Source organism: Malus sylvestris, chromosome 16, assembly GCF_916048215.2.
Source record: "Malus sylvestris chromosome 16, drMalSylv7.2, whole genome shotgun sequence".
NCBI lineage: Eukaryota > Viridiplantae > Streptophyta > Magnoliopsida > Rosales > Rosaceae > Malus > Malus sylvestris.
Window position 1 is genome coordinate 30,581,716 of NC_062275.1, and position 18,844 is coordinate 30,600,559.

Here is an 18,844-nt window from a genome sequence, read left to right on the forward strand (position 1 = left end):
ATGCTCAACTTTTCTTCACATTCAAGAGGGAACTCTCAGCAGAGTCTCTCGAAATACTCAGCTTATTTTCCCCCCGATAATACCTCTGCAAACAAGCCACATCAGAGCAAGAGTATCTTATATCATAAAGGTTAAAAGCAAGAGCATCCCATATCATGCTTTTTCCCTGTCTTTTCCTTTAGCCTTGTTCTTACCTGCAAGACAAGGAGAAAGAGAGCAATCAGTCAGCACTTGGTATCAAGCTTCCAGTCAGCACTTGGTATCAAGCTTCCAGTCAGGAACTGACTGCCTGGAACCCCTTACCTGATTACTTATCTGGCATTGCTCTCGAGTACTCATCTTCAACATCTTATGCTTCCAGAAAAGATACCACATCTGCCTGAGGAACAGATAAGGTAAGTGAGAAGGATACAAGGAAGCATATGGAGACAAGCGTAACAGAACACGTGCCGATACATCCACTACTTTGTCAACAGCAAAAGTATCCCATATCATCAGGGTCGAACGTACTCTAGATTTGATGGACTTGTTTTGACCCTCAAATTCTTGATTTGGCCTTATACTCTAGAGGAAACCAAAAAACCCTCCAGCCCAGTTCAAGAATAAGCATGTGGAAAGTTACTTCTTCAAAAGCAAAAGTATCCCATATCATCTCTTCTCATTTTTCTTCTGTTCATCCTTCTTGCTGACTTCAAAATAGGGAGAATGAGAACAATCAGCTAGAACTCGAAATCAAACTTTTGATCTGGGACTGATTGCTTGGAACTCTAATTGCTTACCTTGTCTGTTACCTCTTTCGACAAATCTCCTAGCTTGGCAACTTAGGGGACTCCTAATACATGGTTTGTATCACGCTTGACCAAGCCTGAAACTACAAGTAAGCTTCAAGTCAAATTGAGACATTACCTTGTGCATCTCCACCGGTTAAAGTTACCACCCCTGGATGGAGGAAAAGTACTTCCAGAGAAGATGCCACATCTACCTATGAGACAGATAAGGCAAGTGAAGACGATACCACACTTCGGTACTTAGAAGTTTCGTGATTATTCAACAGCTTGGATCTTACAAGTCCCCGACCGAGGAGCTTCTCTCACTCAAGAACTTAAGGAAGCACTTTTTGTACCATACTTGACCAGTCCCGAAACTACTGAGCACGGGTCAACATTATACCGTCAAGGATCCATAAGAGTTTCCCTCCAACCATAAGGCCAATTATAGTGCGACACGTGTCGACATCAGAAGCCAATCATAGTGCGACACGTGTTAACATCAGAAGCCAATCACAACATGACATGTGTCAATGTCAAAACAAAGCTAGAAACTCTCTTCTATAAGAGGAGATCATTCTCCCACAATATTTCCTAATGTTATTTGTACTAAATCATTCACTAGTACTCACTAAAGGAGAGCTTGAACCTATGTACTTGTGTAAACCCTTCACAATTAATGAGAACTCCTCTACTCCGTGGACGTAGCCAATCTGGGTGAACCTTGTACATCTTGTGTTTGCTTCCCTATCTCTATCCATTTGCATACTTATCCACACTAGTGACCGGAGCAATCTAGCGAAGGTCACAAACTTAACACTTTCTGTTGTACCAAAGTCCTCACTGATTTTGTGCATCAATAACTATCACAATAACCAATTAAACAAGTTCTTCTTCCCTTCACATACTTCATGACATAATCTAGGGATCCCTTGATGTATCTAAGTACCTTCTTTGCAGTTCCATAGTGTTTATTAGTAGGGTAGTGCATAAATCTAGCCAATAGACTTGCGGCATACATTATGTTAAGCCTTGTTGTAGTGAGGTATAGAAGGCTTGCCATAATACTCCTATACATTTCCTCACTCACAGATCCACTTCTATCATCTTTAGTTAGCTTCTCAATTGCTATAAGAGGAATTGTAACAGACTTTGCTTCGTTTAAACCAAACTTACTCAGTAAGGAACTTACATACTTCTTCTGATGAATGAAGATACTTGAGTTGATTTGAATCACTCCCATCCCAAGGAAGTGATGAAGAAGTCCCAAGTCTGTCATCTCATACTTATTTTTCATGTCTTCCTTGAACTCTTCTAGCATTGATTTACAATTGCTAGTGTAGACTATATCGTCCACATAGATAGAGACAATCAAGATATCTTCTCCCCTTGTCTTTATGTACAGTGTTGGTTCACTAAAACTCTTCTCGAAACTACACTGTGAGAAATAGGTGTCAATTTCCCCATACCAGGCTCTTAGTGCCTATTTTAGACTATAAAGACCCTTGTGAAGCTTGTACACCTTGACTTCCTTGCCTTTTACTACAAAACTTTCAGGCTGCTTAACATAGACCTCTTCTTGTAATACTTCATTTAAGAAAGCCGATTTCACATCTATCTGATACAATTTCTAGCTCTTTTGTGCAGCCAAGGCTATTAAGGTTCTAATAGTATCCAACCTAGGAACTGGTGCATAGGTCTCATTGTAGTCCAAACTAGGCTTTTGTGCATAGCCTTTTGCAACTAGCCTTACTTTATTTTTCAACATTGAACCATTAAGAATTAACTTGGTTTTGTAAACCCATTTAACCCCTATAACAGGTTTCTCAATTGGTCTGTCAACAAGCTTCCAAGTACCATTCTTTTCAATCATGAACAACTCATCCTCCATTGCTTTTAACCAAGACTCTTCTTGTTTAGCATCTTCATATTTGTCTGGATCCATGATACACATATTACATTGAGCCAACACTTCATCCAGCTTCCTCCACTTCAGTGGTGTATGATCAAATGCTTGAGTGTGCCTTTCACTTAAGTTTGACATGTTCACAGATTCACCTGAGATAGGTGTCTTAGATTGAACTTTAGAGTCTTTAACACTCAGAACCGTCCTAGATGGAGGTAATGCAGATGATGTAGGAGATAACATCATTTTGTCACTTCTTCATGTGCTTGTGTCACCATAAGTAAAACTTCCAGTAGTCGAAGTAAGTGAATATGAGTTCTCTTCCCAATTTCAAGCAGCTTCTTCATCAAATGCAATATCTCTTGACAAGACTAGTTTCTTTGATATTGGATCAAACACCCTATACCCCTTTTCACATGTTGCATATCCCACAAATACCCCTTTAGACTTTTAGGCTCAAGTTCATGTCTGTGTTCACTTAGAACATGTACATAGCACAGTGCACTAAATACTCTCAGGTGTGCAATTCCTAGTTTCCTTCCAGAATAAGCTTCAAAAGGTGTGACATTGTTCAAAGCCCTTATAAGACATTTATTTGAGATATACACTAATGTATGAACTGCTTCTGCCCAGAGATAGTATGGCATCCTCTTCTCATGCAACATAGATTTAGCCATCTTAATCACAGTTTTGTTCTTCCTCTCCATTACTCCATTTTGCTATGGAGTATATGCAAGAGTGATCTGTCTTTGTATTCCTTCCTTTTCACAAAATAGATTGAATTCATATGACTTGAACTCCTCTCCTCTATCACTTCTCAAACACTTAACCTTGAATCCACTTTGTAGTTTTGCCATAGCTTTGAACTTTTTAAAACAATTGAATGCTTCAGACTTGTATCTTAGAAAAAAGACCCAAGTCATTCTGATAAGATCATCTATTAACATCATGAAATACTTATTTACAGCAACATGAATGAGTTCAAGTGGAGCATTTGCTTTTTGCACTTGATTTCTTGGAAACTCTTCTCTATATTGTTTTCTATATTGGCAGCCTTCACAGACTCCATTATAGTATTCAAGTTGAGGCAAACCATGCATTATTTCCTTGCCTCTCAATTGTTAAAGACCACCAAAATGTAAATGCTCGAGTCTCATGTGCCAAATCTTTATAGAGTGAGTGACACTAGCTTTCAAAACAATGTGATTCTCAGGTAATAGAGTCAACGGATAACATCTGTTCACTTTCTTCTTTACTTTCATAACCAAACATTCCATTGATAGACCATCAAACACACTGCACATTCTACCAAACACCAAGAAATATCCATGCTCATCCATTTGACCAACACTAAGCAAGTTCTCCTTTAAACCAAGGAGGTCTATTGCGTCTCTAACATACTTTCTACCCTTATTTGTATCAATGACCAAGGATCCCATTCCTGCAACATTCACAAAATCTCTAGTTGGCATTTGAACCTTGCCAACTATATTGGTTCTAACATCAACAAGCAATTCCACATTTCTTGTCATGTGGTTGTTACAACCACTGTCAATGTACCACTCTCTATTTACTTTGGTCACAGTAGTTACATTATTGGCATAAAACATATTCTAGTCACTTCCACTTGGTTTGCATTGTTTGCCTTTTGCACTGTTTTAGTTGTAGTACATTCTTTAGCCTAATGCCCAAACTTATCACAATTGAAGCATTTTCCTTTCCCTTTGTATCTGCACTCACCAAAATGGTACTTAGAACACACCTTGCACTAGGGCTTTGTAACCTCTTGACTCATTGATTGAGATGCATTCATATTCTGATAAGTATTCACAGAAGATTTCTGCTGAAACTTTTGTTTAGATTCCCATTTCTTGCCTTTTGAATTCCAGTTTCCCTGAAATCTGGATGAACTAGAATGAATGCCACACTTGTTTTGTTCCTTTAGATTCACAGAAAGTGAAGCAAAAGCTTTCTTAGTGATGTCAACACTGTGCAAATCAAAGTGTTGCTCTTGGCTTTTCAAAATTGCCACAACCTCCTACAATCCAACAGTCTCCAAAACATTTTGTATTCTCAATGACTAGGCATATAGGATTATATGGTTTACTAAGGCTAATCAAAACTTTCTGTAGAAGTTTTTCATTAGACAAAATTTCACCGAAAGTTTTCATCTGATTAATCAAGTCATTAAACCTACTAAGATGCCCCGATAGAGTTTCATCATGACGCATTCTAGCATATTTGAATTCACCTCTCAGATTTTGCAATTTCGTAGACTTTACCTGATCACCACCATGGTACTCTTCATACAACAAATCCCATGCCATCTTTGTTGATTCAGCATTGGCGATTCATGGAAAGATTTGATCAAAGATTGCATTCTGAATGATTCCCAGAGCCTTTGCGTATTTCATCAACACAACAACCATTTTTTCATCTCCTTCATCCTCTGATGATCCTTCAACCTTCTTCTTCTTCGAATCAAATATTTTAACTCCTTTCTCCACTAGATTCCACAACCCATGTGATTTGGAAATCATCACCATCTTGATTATCCAGAACTCGTAATTCTCATCAGAGAAAATTGGAGTTCTCACTTCCGAGCCTCCAGATCCAAACATCTTTGGTCTGAATAAATTGTTTTCTCTTCTTAGATGGTAACAGCAACTCCGACGACCTTCATCGAGCTTCGAGTGAGCTTTGATTTAGCTCAACCAGTTCACAGATTTACTCCCAGGCTTAGATGATCAAACCTAGCTCTGATACCATGTTGTGATTTGTTTTAGAGTCTGGTTATAAGATAAGCAATCGAAGAATAAAGAATGAACAATGAACAAAGAAGAATTTCAGAAATGGTTTCTTACTCTCTGCAAAATATTGCAGAGCATATTCAATTGCTTCTCTCTCTACAAAATCACTCATTCGATGCTTAACTAATCGTTAGAATCTAAGATGGATTTTCTCTCATTACAAAGCAATCTCAACCCTTCATCTAGCTAGTTGCTAGGATCATTACACCTGGCATTATTAGCCTTACTACTATATAACTTCTCATTTGGTATTTTAACTTAAGTGCATACACGCATTAATACAAAAACTTATTCCTAATCATCTATAGACTTACAAATCAACAGTTGTGAGTTTCAGCAGCAAAAAGGCAACAACTGCAACATGAAAGCAGCAACCCAAGCGAGAAGGCAGCAGCCGCAGCAAAGAGGCATCAAAAGCATTGAGGAAGCAGTATTTGCAACGTAGGGCCAGCAGCGTAACAGAAAACAGGCAGCATGCAATAACAGCCAGTGCAGTTGCATTGGTGAAGTCATAACAGAAAACAAACAAGACACAATAGCATGCAGTGTAGTCGCAGTGGTATAGTCGCAACAACATGCAACATAGAAATTGTCTAGCGGCACGGAGCAGCAGGCAACAGTGCAGTCTAAAAGCAGTGTTGTCGTGGCAGTAGATAGAAGTATAGCAACCAGTGGAAGAACCAGTGCAGCAAGAATAGCATAAACACGCAAAAAATAGTAGTAAAGTCCAAAAAGTAGGAAGCCGCCATTAATGGTGAGAAACTATAAGCATAGGCATTAAGACAGTGTGTTGGAACCTAAATTGCTTATGGTTCCAGGGATTGAAGGTAGATTGTGGAGCTCCAACGGATGAGAGCTGCTAAGTCGAAGAATGAAGAAGAAAAAAAAAGGTTTTAGAGCTAACGACTAGGTTTTTATTTAAAGCTTTTGTGTGTGTACATGAGTGACAAGTGTACACTCCAGATTAGATCACTTAAAACCCCAATGAAGGGCTAGGATAAAATCTGGAGTAGAGTAGGTGAAAGTCATAGTACATTTCTATCCCCTAACACAATTAAGAGAGAAGTTTGTGAGTTAGCAATGTACCAAAACCCTACAAACATTCCCTATATAAATGAAAATATGGCTGATACAATTGCACAGTCTTGTAGTCGTTAAAACCTGCAACATTCCTTATTCCATTTTGTCATTTCAAATCCCTAAGAAAACTAACCAAAACTGTGATACAAAACACCAAGAAACAAACTTATTCATGGCCTCAGAGCCTGGTTGTTAATCTTTCTATTTTCTTGGTGTTTTCTGTGCATTTTGGTACCTCTGGGAGCACTCAGACAGTGTCTACAACCCCAAGATTCAAGCTTTAAGCCTGGAAAGGAAAGGATCCAGTAGCAGTGAGCTAAAAGCTCCTGTATTTGATGGGGAAAACCATGATTTTTGGAGGATAAGGATGACCACCATCCTCAAGTCTTATGACCTCTAGGATATGGTTTAGTAATGGTATGAGCTACCTGAGGTGGAGATTAGCAAATGAAGAAACTACAAAGGGTGCTTGGGAGGTTTTACAACAAGAATACAGAGGAGACACCAAAGTAAGAAAGGTAAAGCTTTAATCCATTAGAAGAGATTTCAAGTGTACAAGAATGAGGGAAAATGAACTTCTAAACGGCTGTTTCTCTAGGTTGTTTGATGTTGTGAACTAAATAAAAACCTATGATGAAGAACTACCAAATGAAAGAGTTGTCCAAAAGCTGTTGATTAGTTTGAGTAAACCCTACAATTCAATAGTAAATGTTATTGAAGAAACTAAAGACACATAAACTCTTAGTGTGCAAGATTTGATGGCATCCTTAAGAGTTTTTTAGGAAAGACTCGAGAGACATGCTGATTCTACCACTGAAAGAGCTTTTCAATCTCTCAATATCGGTTCTAGTAGTCAAGCTAGTGCAAACAAACATAAATCACAGTGAAAAGGCAAGTCCAAAAGATGGGAAGGAAATAGGTATCAAAACCCTAGACCTAACTATAGCAGCAACACCAATAAGGGTCCCAAAACCAAACAATTATGTAAACATTATGACAAATCCTATTTTGGGGAGTGCTGGTTCAAGGGCAAGCCTAAATGCCACGAATGGAACAAGTTTGGGCATCTGAAGGATTGCAGATCAAGAAATGTACAACATGTGAACTGTTCAAATCAAGTGGAAGAAGAGGCAAATGTGTTATGTGCTTTCAGTGCCAAAGCTAATAAAAACACTGAAGTATGGTACATTAATAATGGCTGCAGCAACCATTTGCCTACACATAAGTCACTACTTATTGACATTGACATTGACACTCGCTTCACTGGAAAAGTAAAAATGGGAAATAGGAACATTGTTAAAACCATTGGGAGAGCAACTCTAGTTATTGAAACCAAGAAAGGGATAAGATACATAAGGGAAGTTATGCTAGTGCCTGGATTGGATGAAAACCTACTTAGTGTTGGTCAAATGATGGAACATGGTTATTTCCTTTTTTTTGGAGGAACTGTGGTTGATATATTTGATGACAGGATTTTCTCAAATCTGGTAACTATGGTGGACGTGAAAAACAGAAGCTTTCCACTCATTTTGAGGTATCTTGAAGAGGTGGCAAGGAAAGCAAGTGAGACAAGTTCAATGAAGCTATGGCACAAGAGACTTGGTCACTTAAATATGACAAGTCTTCAAAATCTGCAAAAGTATGAAATGGTGCAAGGCATATCAGAACTGGATTACTGTAGTGAAACTTATGAAGGGTGTGTGTTTGGAAAACATCACAGAGATCCATTTGAAGTTAGCAAAGCTTGGAGAGCAACTATGTCACTCAAATTGATCCACATTGATGTGTGTGGCCTATGCAAGCTACAACAATAAGTGGAAATAGATACTTTCTAACCTTCATTGATGACTACTTAAGGATGTGTTGGGTGTATTTCATAAGGTTTAAATCAGAAGTGTTCATAATTTTCAAGAAGTTCGAAGCAATGGTGGAGTATAGAGTGTACACCAGATAAAAAGACTAAGAAATGATAGGGGAAGAGAGTATACCTCTCTGAAGTTCAATGCATTCTGTGAAGATGTGGGATTGGAAAAGCAACTCACTATGGCATACTTACCACAACATAATGACATTGCAGAAAGGAATAACAGGACTATAGTCGAAATGGCTACGTCAATGATGCATGAGAAGAATATACCATATTCCTTTTGGGGTGAAGCAGTGAATATTGCAGTGTACTTATTGAATATGTGCCTTACCAAAGCACTAGACAAAAAGACACCATTTGAAGTTTTCAGTGGAAGATATGAAGCATCTAAAGGTATTTGGCTCAATGTGCTATGCTCACATACCACAACAACTAAGACAGAAACTAGAGAAATCAAGCAACAAATGTGTTTTTACGGGCTATGGTACCAGTGAAAAAGGGTGCAGGGTCTTCAACTTGTCAACTCAGAAGATAAGTCTATCTAGGGATGTTATCTTTGATGAGGACTCCACATGGAATAGGGAAACAAGTGTAGAAGAGAATGATAATGTCTCTCTACAACTTAATCTCAATAAGAGGGAAACTAGATAGCCTATTGAGACCTCAATTCAAGAAGAAGTCACAGAGAATAGTGAGACACATAGGACTCCACAACAAGCAAGTATGAGTCCATAATCAAGTCATTCATAAATTACAACACCAAGCTCAAATCTAGTGAGATTAAGGAGCCAGGAAGAGATACATGCTACTTGCAACTTTTATGTAGTTGAACCAGAGACTAATGAGGAAGCTGAGAAAGAAGTCTTGGAAGAAGGCAATGAAAGAAGAGCAATAAATGATAAAAAAGAATGACACTTGGGAACTGGTGAATAGACTAAGTGATAAGCTTGTGATTGGAGTGAAATGGGTGTATAAAATGAAGCTAAATCTAGATGGTTTTGTGCAAAAGAACAAGGGCAGATTGATAGCTAAAGGATACTCACAGAAACGAGGTGTAGACTTTAATGAAACTTTTGCTCCAGTAGCAAGGTTAGACATTATAAGGACCTTAATTGCCCTAGCAGCAAAAAGAGGTTGGAACCTACATTAACTGGATCTGAAATATGCATTTCTAAGTGGAGTGTTGAAAAGGAAGTGTTTATGGAACAACTTCAAGGGTTCATAAGTGAAGAATTCCCATATAAGGTGTATAAGATAAGGAAGGCACTCTATGGCCTAAAGAAAGCTCCAAGGGCTTAAAATAGTGAGATTGACTCTTATTTCACAGAGAAAGGGTTTCAAAAGCCCTAGTGAAGCTGACTCTTATTTCACAGATAAAGGGTTTCAAAAGCCCTAGTGAAGCTACCCTTTACAGCAAGATAGAAAACAAAAAGACACTCATTATATCAATCTATGTGGATGATGTTGTTTACACTGGAGATGATGAAGCTATGATTGCAGAATTCATAGAAGAAATGATGAAGAGGTATGAGATGATAGACCTAGGTCTCTTACATTGCTTCCTTGGCATTGGGGTAATTCAAGAAGCAAATTGCATCTTCATTCACCAGAAAAAATATGTTTAAACATTGCTTGAGAAGTTTGGTATGAAAGGTCGCAAACTTATCTCTACACCCCTAATTGCAAATGAGAAGCTCAAGAATGATGATGTGAGTGAAGCTGTGGATTCAAGTCTTTACAAAAGCATTATCGACAGTCTATTGTACCTAACTACAACAAGGCCTAATCTAATGTTTCCAAAGAGTCTACTTTCAAGATTTATACAGAATCCTACCAAGACACACATGGGGACTACTAAAAGAGTGCTGAGATATGTGCAAGGGACACTTGACTATGGAATCAAGTATGAAAAGGGGAAGTCAACTATCTTAATCAGATTTTGTGACAGTGATTAGGGTGGCAGTGAGGATAATTGCAGAAGCACATCAGGTTATGCATTCACTTTTGGTTCAAGAGTTTTCTCTTAGGCATCAGTGAAACAACAAACATCACCCCACGGTGGAACATAAGTATTATCTATATATAAGGATTTTTTTTTAAGAAAGGGGGACAACTGGTGACAAGCCACGGTTATCCATCCATTTCGAGCCTAGAGAGGCTATGAGGAATCTCACTCTACCCGTGGCCACAGTCAAGCAGACTTACCAACTCAGAACATCGAACCCGGGACCTCCCACATTTTCTATCTTTTTGGGTAGCCACAGTTCATGCTCTTACCGCTGGGCCACTTGCTATGGCTCTATATATAAGGATCTAAAGAGCGCTTAAATGCATACATATGCACTTTAACGGCGACACACACACACACACACACACACACATAAATAACAGATGTTATTGACATTTTAAAAATTCATTTTACACTCCAAATATGTGTATTTTTGTGTCTAAATATAGAAACTTTGAACTATCAAATGAATCTTTTGCAATGTCAATAATTGCTCCTATATCTATACGTATAAATAAGAAATTCTTCTCTTACCCAGAATTAAGTTTATAACTTTTATAGGTATATTTTTTAGCTTCTAAGAGCAAGTTAATTTGGATTTATCAGTATTGTCACTTCTAAACACATTTCCTGTAGTACTTTAGCTTATATAAAACATAAGCGAGAATCTTAGTTTGACCAATTGGATACATAGTCTACAGCGACAAGGATGTATTGGTTGTTGAAAGGAGAGGGAAACAGACCCATAAAATCGATTCCCCATACGTCAAAGAGCTCCACAACCAATAAACTCTGTTGTGGCATCTCGTTTCTCTTTAATATGTTGCTTAGCCATTGACACCGATCACCAGTAGAACAAAACAAATATGCATCCTTGAAGAGTGTAGGCTAGAAAAGTCCACTTTGTAGAACCTTAGCAGCTGTCTTACTCAACCCAAAATGTCCTCCACATGCGTAACTATGGCAAAATTTAAGAATGCTTTCTTGTTCCAGAGCAGGCACACATCGTCGTATCACTTGATCTAAGTAGTATTTGTAGAGATATTGATCGTCCCAGAAATAAAACGTCACTGTAAAGAGAAACTTCTTTCTTTATTGAGTGCTCACATCAGGGGGTAGGACTCCATAGATAAGATAATTGGCGATGTCTGCATACCAAGGGACAACATCCTTGATGGCAAAAAGCTATTCATCCGGAAAACTGTCATTTAAGGGCAGCACGTCCTCTTCTTCATCTTGGACATGTGGGAGGCGAGATAAGTGATCTGCTACAACATTTTCCACTCATTTCTTGTCTCGAATGTCCAAATCAAATTTTTGCAGGAGCAACACCCACCAAATAAGGCGAGGTTTTGCATCTTTTTTTGCTAATAGGTACTTGAGTGCTCCATGATCAATGTATACAATCACTTTTGAGCCAATGAGATATGATCAAAACTTCTCCAAAATAAAGACTACAATGAGCATCTTTTTCTCTGTAGTGGTGTAGTTTAATTGCGCATCATTCAAAGTTTGACTTGTGTAGTAGATGACATGAGGAAGCTTCTCTTTTCTTTGTCCTAAAACAGCACCCACTGCGTAATCACTAGCATCACACATTAGTTCAAAAGGTAAGCTCCAATTCGGAGCTGTGATAATAGGCACAGAAGTGAAAAGTTGTTTCAAAGAATTAAAAGCAAGTAAACAATCAGCATTAAACTCAAATTGAGTATCTTTGGCAAGGAGATTGCACAATGGATGACTAATCTTGGAAAATTCTTTGATGAAGTATCGATAAAATCCGGCATGTCTAAGGAAAGACCTCACTCTTTTCACAGATGTAGGGGGCGGCAATTTAGCTATCAAGTCGATCTTTGCCTTGTCAACTTTAATTCCCTTGCTCGATATTAAGTGGTCTAACATAATTCCCTATTTAACCATAAATTGACATTTCTCCCAATTCAAAACAAGGTTAGTTTCCTTACATCTTTCCAACACCAATTTCAAATTTGCCAAACAATGATCAAAAGAAGAACCATAAATAGAGAAATCATCCATAAAGATTTCAATAATTCTTTCAACCATATCTGAAAAAATGCTTATCATGCACCGTTGGAATGTGGCTGGAGCATTGCATAAACCGAATGGAATACGTTATATGCAAAAGTTCCATAGGAGCATGTGAAAGTTGTCTTCTCTTGGTCATCTAGAGCAATTGCAATTTGAGTATAACCTAAGTAACCATCAAGAAAACAATAATGTGAGTGACCTGCTAACCTTTCAAGCATTTGATCAATTAAAGTTGAAAGAAAGTGATATTCACAAGTAGAAGAGTTCAGTTTGCGATAACCAGTGCACACTCTCCACCCAGTTGTCTGCCTTGTTGGTACCAATTCATTGTCTTCATTCTTAACCATGGTGATTCCGCTTTTCTTTGGAAGTACTTGAATCAGACTAACCCACTTGCTATCAGAAATCGGGTAGATCACACCAACATCTAAGAGCTTCAAAATTTCTTTACGCACGACCTCCTTCATGTTAGGATTTAATCTTCGCTGTGCTTCTATGGTTGGCTTGGATTTCTCTTCCAAAAATATTGGATGCATACACATGGTTGGGCTTATGCCTTTGATATCCGCAATAGTCCATCCCAAAACCGTTTTATACTCTTTTAACACATTTAACAGCTGCTTCTCTTCGCAATTATTAGGTCAGCTGCAATGATCACTGAGAGCAATCTTGGATTCACCAAGAAAAGCATACTTTAAGTGCTCAGGCAATAACTTAAGTTCCAATGCAGGAGCTTACTCAATGGATGGTAATATATGAGGCACTGCTGGTCCTAGAGGCTCCCATGCTTGCTACCATTTTGATGCATGAATAAGGGATGAGTTTAGAGCTGCAATTACATCTATGGTTGCCTCTCTTTTCATATTTAAATCTGGATATTCAATGCATGTCTTCAACAAATCTATAGAGACATTCTTCAAAAAGTTGGCATTGACAATGGGAGCAATAAGCTCAAAGCTGCTACACTCTTCTAAGTTTGCTTGTAACTTAAGTGCTTTAAACATCTTGAATTCTATGGATTTTCCTTGAACTTGCAGCTTGAGTGTGCCTACTTTGACATCAATTAAAGCTCTAGCGGTTGCAAGGAAAGGATGACTAAGTAAAATAGGAATGTTTTGGTTTTCCTTCATATCAAGCACAAGGAAATCTGCTGGCAAGATGAATTTGTCTACTTTGATCAAAACGTCCTCAACAAGGCCTTTGGGATAAGTCATTGATCGATCAACCAATATCAAAGAGATGGATGTTCTTCGTAGTTCTCCAATACCTAGTTGTTCATAAATAGAAAATGGCATGAGTTTAACACTGGAACCAAGGTCTAAGAAAGCTTTATTAAATTAAAAATCACCAATAACACACGGGATAGTAAAACTCCCTGGATCCTATAATTTTGGGGACATCTTCATGATCAAAACCTCGCTACAACAATTTGTAAGCCCAATCTTCTCATGGTCTGTAAATTTCCTCTTGTTTGTGCAGAGACCCTTCAAAAATTTTGTGTACGATGGAATTTGCGCTATAGCATCAAGTAATGGAATGTTGATTTGAACCTTTTTAAATTGCTCCAATATATCTAACATATGCTTGTCATTTCTCTGCCTCTGAAATCCCTGTAGGAAAGGCATATGAGCATCATAATTCTTCAACTTTGGAGCAGAAGTAGGATCAGCAAGTGGTTAAGAAGTTAGTGGAACTGCTTCTTTGTCATTCTCTTCTTGGTCCTTTGGTTCTGCGATTTCTTCCCTTCTATTATAAAGTTTACCATTCCTCAATGTTCTAATGGCATTAACTTGCTCCTTGCCTCTTGGATTAGCTTCGGGTTGACTTAGGAAACACCCCGATTCTCTTTCACTCATTGCAGCAGTGATTTGACCTACTTGTGCTTCCAATTTGCCAATGGCTTGACTATTTACTTGCAACCCTTGTTGGAAAGCCTGTTATCCTTGTTGGAACGCTTGTTGGAAAACTTGTTGCCCTTGTTGGAGTGTTTGTAAAACTTGAGAGGTGGTTTGTTGATATTGCGTATTAGTTTGAACCATCTGAGCGAAAGTTTCTTCCCAATAAGGTATCTTGGTTTCTACAAGGGATGCTCCTTGTTGCCATGGCTTGGATCCTTGGTGAAAATTATTCTTCCAAGCTAAATTAGGATGATATCTCCACCCTGGATTATAAGTATTTAAGAATGGGTCATTTCTTTGACGGTTAAACTTGTTGACTTGATTAGCTGCTTCAACTTTTGGACAAGTACCACTTTGAGGAAAAAGATGAGTAGGATGGGTATGATCAGCAAAATCCCACGTGGTTCTGTATTCTTTGAAAACATATGCACCACACCATCTAATTTCCTTGATAATGCAGCCACCTCATTAGATGAACTTACTTCATATGCAGAATTCCAAGTTAACTATCTACTATCCCATTAAGATGAATTTGCAACAACATTCTTACTGATAGTAGTAACTTGCTCTGGTTCTTTACCCAATTTATTACCATCAGCTACAGCATCCAATCTATGTCGACATTCATCACTCAAGTGTTGGTATACGTATAAAATTAGTTGCCATGGTAAAAACTGATAGTGTGGACAACTAATTATCAAAGCTTTAAATCTCTTCCATGCTTGAAAAAGTGGTTCTCCCTTGTTCTGCCTAAAGTGAAATATGTGATCCCTCAACCTTTGAGTTCTAGACTGAGTGTAAAACTTTTGAATGAACTTACTAGAAAGTTGAGCCTAAAATGTGATTGATCTCGCTGGCAGAGTTTTGAACCAGGTTTTAGCATCACCCGTGCGAGAAAAAGGGACAAGCTTTAGGCGAATGAACTCGTCAAAGACACTTTTAATATTCTGTGTCCCACAAATATCCAGAAAGTTATCTACATGTTCACTAGCATCTTGATTCTCATCACCAAAATACTTAGGCAACATGTTAATAACATAATCTTTCATCTTGTTTGTACCATACTTGATCAATCCTGAAACTACTGAGCACCGGTCAACGTTATACCGTCAAGGACCCAGAAAAGTTTCGCTCAAACTAAGGGGCCAATCACAGAGCGACATGTGTCGACATCAGAAGCCAATCATAGCGCAATACGAGTCAACATCAGAAGCCAATCACAACACGACACGTGTCAATGTCAGAATGAAACTAGAAACTCTCTTCTATAAATAGAGATCATTCTCTCACAATATTTCGTAATGTTATTGGTACTAAATCATTCACTAGTACTCACTAAAGGAGAGCTTGAACCTATGTACTTGTGTAAACCCTTCATAATTAATGAGAACTGCTCTACTCCGTGGATGTAGCCAATCTAGGTAAACCACGCACATCTTGTGTTTGCTTCCCTGTCCCTATTCATTTACATACTTATCCACACTAGTGACCGAAGCAATCTAGCGAAGGTCACAAATTTAAAACTTTCTGTTGTACCAAAGTCCTCACTGATTTTGTGCATCAACATTTGGCGCCGTTTGTGGGAACGACACTTATTCCCACTCTCTTCAGATTTGTTAAGCTAGAATTTTTACACTTTTTTGTTACCAGGCATCCCTCATCAACATGGGGAGCGAAGGAAGCCACAACATGCAGAATGACACTCCTCTTGTACTTGGTGCGAGGCAACGAAAGAAGGAAAGAAAGAGGGTTGCTCTTCAAGCTAAATTCGATGAGCTAGAAGCTCAGAACAACAGGATAGCAATGAAGAATGAGGTCCTCCAAGAGCAGTATGAGAAGCTCTTTGAGACGCTCCATGAAATTAGGCGTACTCAAACACGCGAGCTCGTTACCCCTGTGGACATCAACCATTATCTGGGTGCCCCCTAACACGGAGGGTCACCTTTCTTCGACATGGGTATCCCTGATGAGGAGCGAGCTAATCATCAAAACATTTATCTACATGAGACTTCTCTCAACCAGCTGCTTTGACCCAAAGCAGGAGAAGTGGAGGAAGACACCTTCTTACAGAAGGAGTGGAAGGATCGAAAGCCGTCTCGACTGTCGAGATTTCCTAAAGCAACGTCGAGACAATCTCATCCATGTAAGCTTGAAGATCAATGACCCAAGGGTCTCCGAAAGACTCGATCCCCTCCCATGTCCCAAGCCGGCTACCAATTTGGGGAAGGGGCAACAAGTCTTAGAGAAACACGAAGGTATAGGGGACTTAGAGATGTTCCGACAAACATACCTTGGAAGTCAGTACGGCAAGTCTACGGAAAAATTACATGCTCTTGATCAAACCTTCATACTTCCAAGAGGAGATGGAGATTTACGAAAGAAAGCTCTAGTGCTACATGACTCCACTCAGGACCCTCTTGTCCTACAGCTTCTTAAGGAAGTAAACAAGTTGAAGGCCGAACGACAAGCTGAGATACCTGATTGGAACCAACCTAGGCCTGGCCCTCTTACAAGGAGGATCCTAGACACCCCTCTCCAAGCAAAGATAAAGCAGAAGCTTGGCTTGCAACTCTATACTAGAAAAAAGGACCCGATTGCACACCTTAACCTTTTTGAGTCCATCGAGGCATACCGGATACAAACCAACAAAGAGCGATGTCTTCTCTTCCCCTCTACCCTCTCTGGTGGAGCTCTAAACTAGTATTGTTGTCTTCCACCTGAGACGATAGATGATGAGTCAATATTATATTATATATTTTACCCTATTCTTAGTATAATTTGGTAATTATTTTGGTAGAATTTTGATACTTTGCTTTATATTTTCAATATAGGATATTCGACATCTTCTGGAGCAAAACATGATCAAACAGATGAATTTTGGAACAATTCAAATTGGAGGACGTTTGTGTGTCTCTTGGCTTATTTTTGTCAAAATTTTGGATTTTCCTACCAAGCGGTTATTTTCTGGCGATTAAATGAAGGAGCAGTGCGCGTTGTTGAAAAGTGACATTTTTGGAATTAAACTGTGTTTTTGGAGCCCAAGATGACATCAGATGGGTTCGTGGCCTTCTGGAGAAGTGTTCAAAATATTCCAAGCTTTAAATCCAGCTATTTTGAGCCAATTTTGGAGCTAATATGGGGCCAGAACATGGCTGTGCAGATTTCTAGGCGAATTTACCAAGCTAATTTAGGATTATGTTTCCTATTTTATTTCAATTTATTTAGTTTCCTAGTCTTGTTCTAAGACCTTTGACTATGAGGATTTTATTTAGAGTAGTATAAATAAGCCTTTTGGCAGACCTAGGGTTTCTCTCGAAGAACCTACGCAAGATTTGAGAAGAAGATTTTGGGAAAAACTTAGAGAATTCAACACTTATACTTTCAGGTGTTTCCATTCTTTTTCTAGATTAATATAAATATGTTGATTTTAATTATGAATATGCGTAGCTAATTTTCTATTGCTAGGGTGAGGCCATGATCCTTAGCAAGAATATGTAGTTTCTTTTTAATTTTTTTATGAATTTATGCATGCAAGTTTTGGATTGTTGATCATTGTGCTCTAAACTATCTATTTGTCTTAGTGATTCACGATCATTAGGATAATTAGAAAAGTAATTTGATGCAATTTTGGTGGAGGGTTGTCTCTAAAATTGACTAAGGCTTCTTGTGGTTAACATGTGTAACTATTTAGGATGGACGACACGTCTTAGGAGTTATATGGTTTTTCAAAAGGTTTTCACAAAACTTAATGAGTGTTGCATGTTCATATTCGATTTGGACGCCACGGACGGGTTGCATGATTAGATATACGCTCTATGTTAGGGGTTCCAAGTATGGCATACTTTAGAAAACCTAACCTTCAAAATATGCATGTGTAATTCATAAGGAAGTAGAAGAACTACATAGGATTGTTAGGGTGACGGCAGAACCCTAGTATTTTCTCATTTGAATTCTAAAAATTGTTTCCTTTTTCTTTCTCTAAAAATTGCAGATTTTTAATTAGCGTTTTGTAATTAATTTCGTTTTTCTTAATTTAAATCGTTAAATCACTCTTTTCTCATCTTTGTTTTTAAATAGTTAATTAAAATTTTGGTTTTTCATAAATTGTTTTAAATAATCGCAGCGGAAAACGACCTTACTTGAGCCGATTATACTACAGCAACCATGTTCTCTTGCAAGTATTTTGTATGATTTTATCCCTACTTTTGTAGTTGGTAAAATATCTATCAGTAGACTCATTTCAGAAATTGAGGAAACTGTTTGTTTCTCAACACATTTTCCAAACCGATCGCTTGCACTATGTGGATGACTTGTACACTATTCGCCAGAAGCCAGACGAGTCATTACATATATATGATGGCCGCTTCAGCCATGAGTATTCCCGTTGTGCTGAAGCAGACGACAAGACTGCCCTCAAAGCCTTCACGGCAGGCCTACGTGACTGTTTCTTTAAGTACAT

At 38.3% G+C, this 18,844-nt stretch overlaps 1 protein-coding gene and 1 pseudogene across 1 annotated transcript; one reads left to right on the forward strand and one right to left on the reverse strand.

Moving 5' to 3' along the window:
- Nucleotides 1-12,519: 12,519 nt before the first annotated feature.
- On the reverse strand, nt 12,520-13,029 carry LOC126609281 (uncharacterized). The gene has a single exon (XM_050277237.1). It carries the CDS (start codon nt 13,027-13,029, stop codon nt 12,520-12,522), a length of 510 nt encoding a protein of 169 aa, XP_050133194.1.
- Nucleotides 13,030-15,057: 2,028 nt separating this feature from the next.
- On the forward strand, nt 15,058-15,164 carry LOC126609444 (small nucleolar RNA R71; annotated as a pseudogene).
- The last annotated feature ends 3,680 nt before the right edge of the window (nt 15,165-18,844 follow it).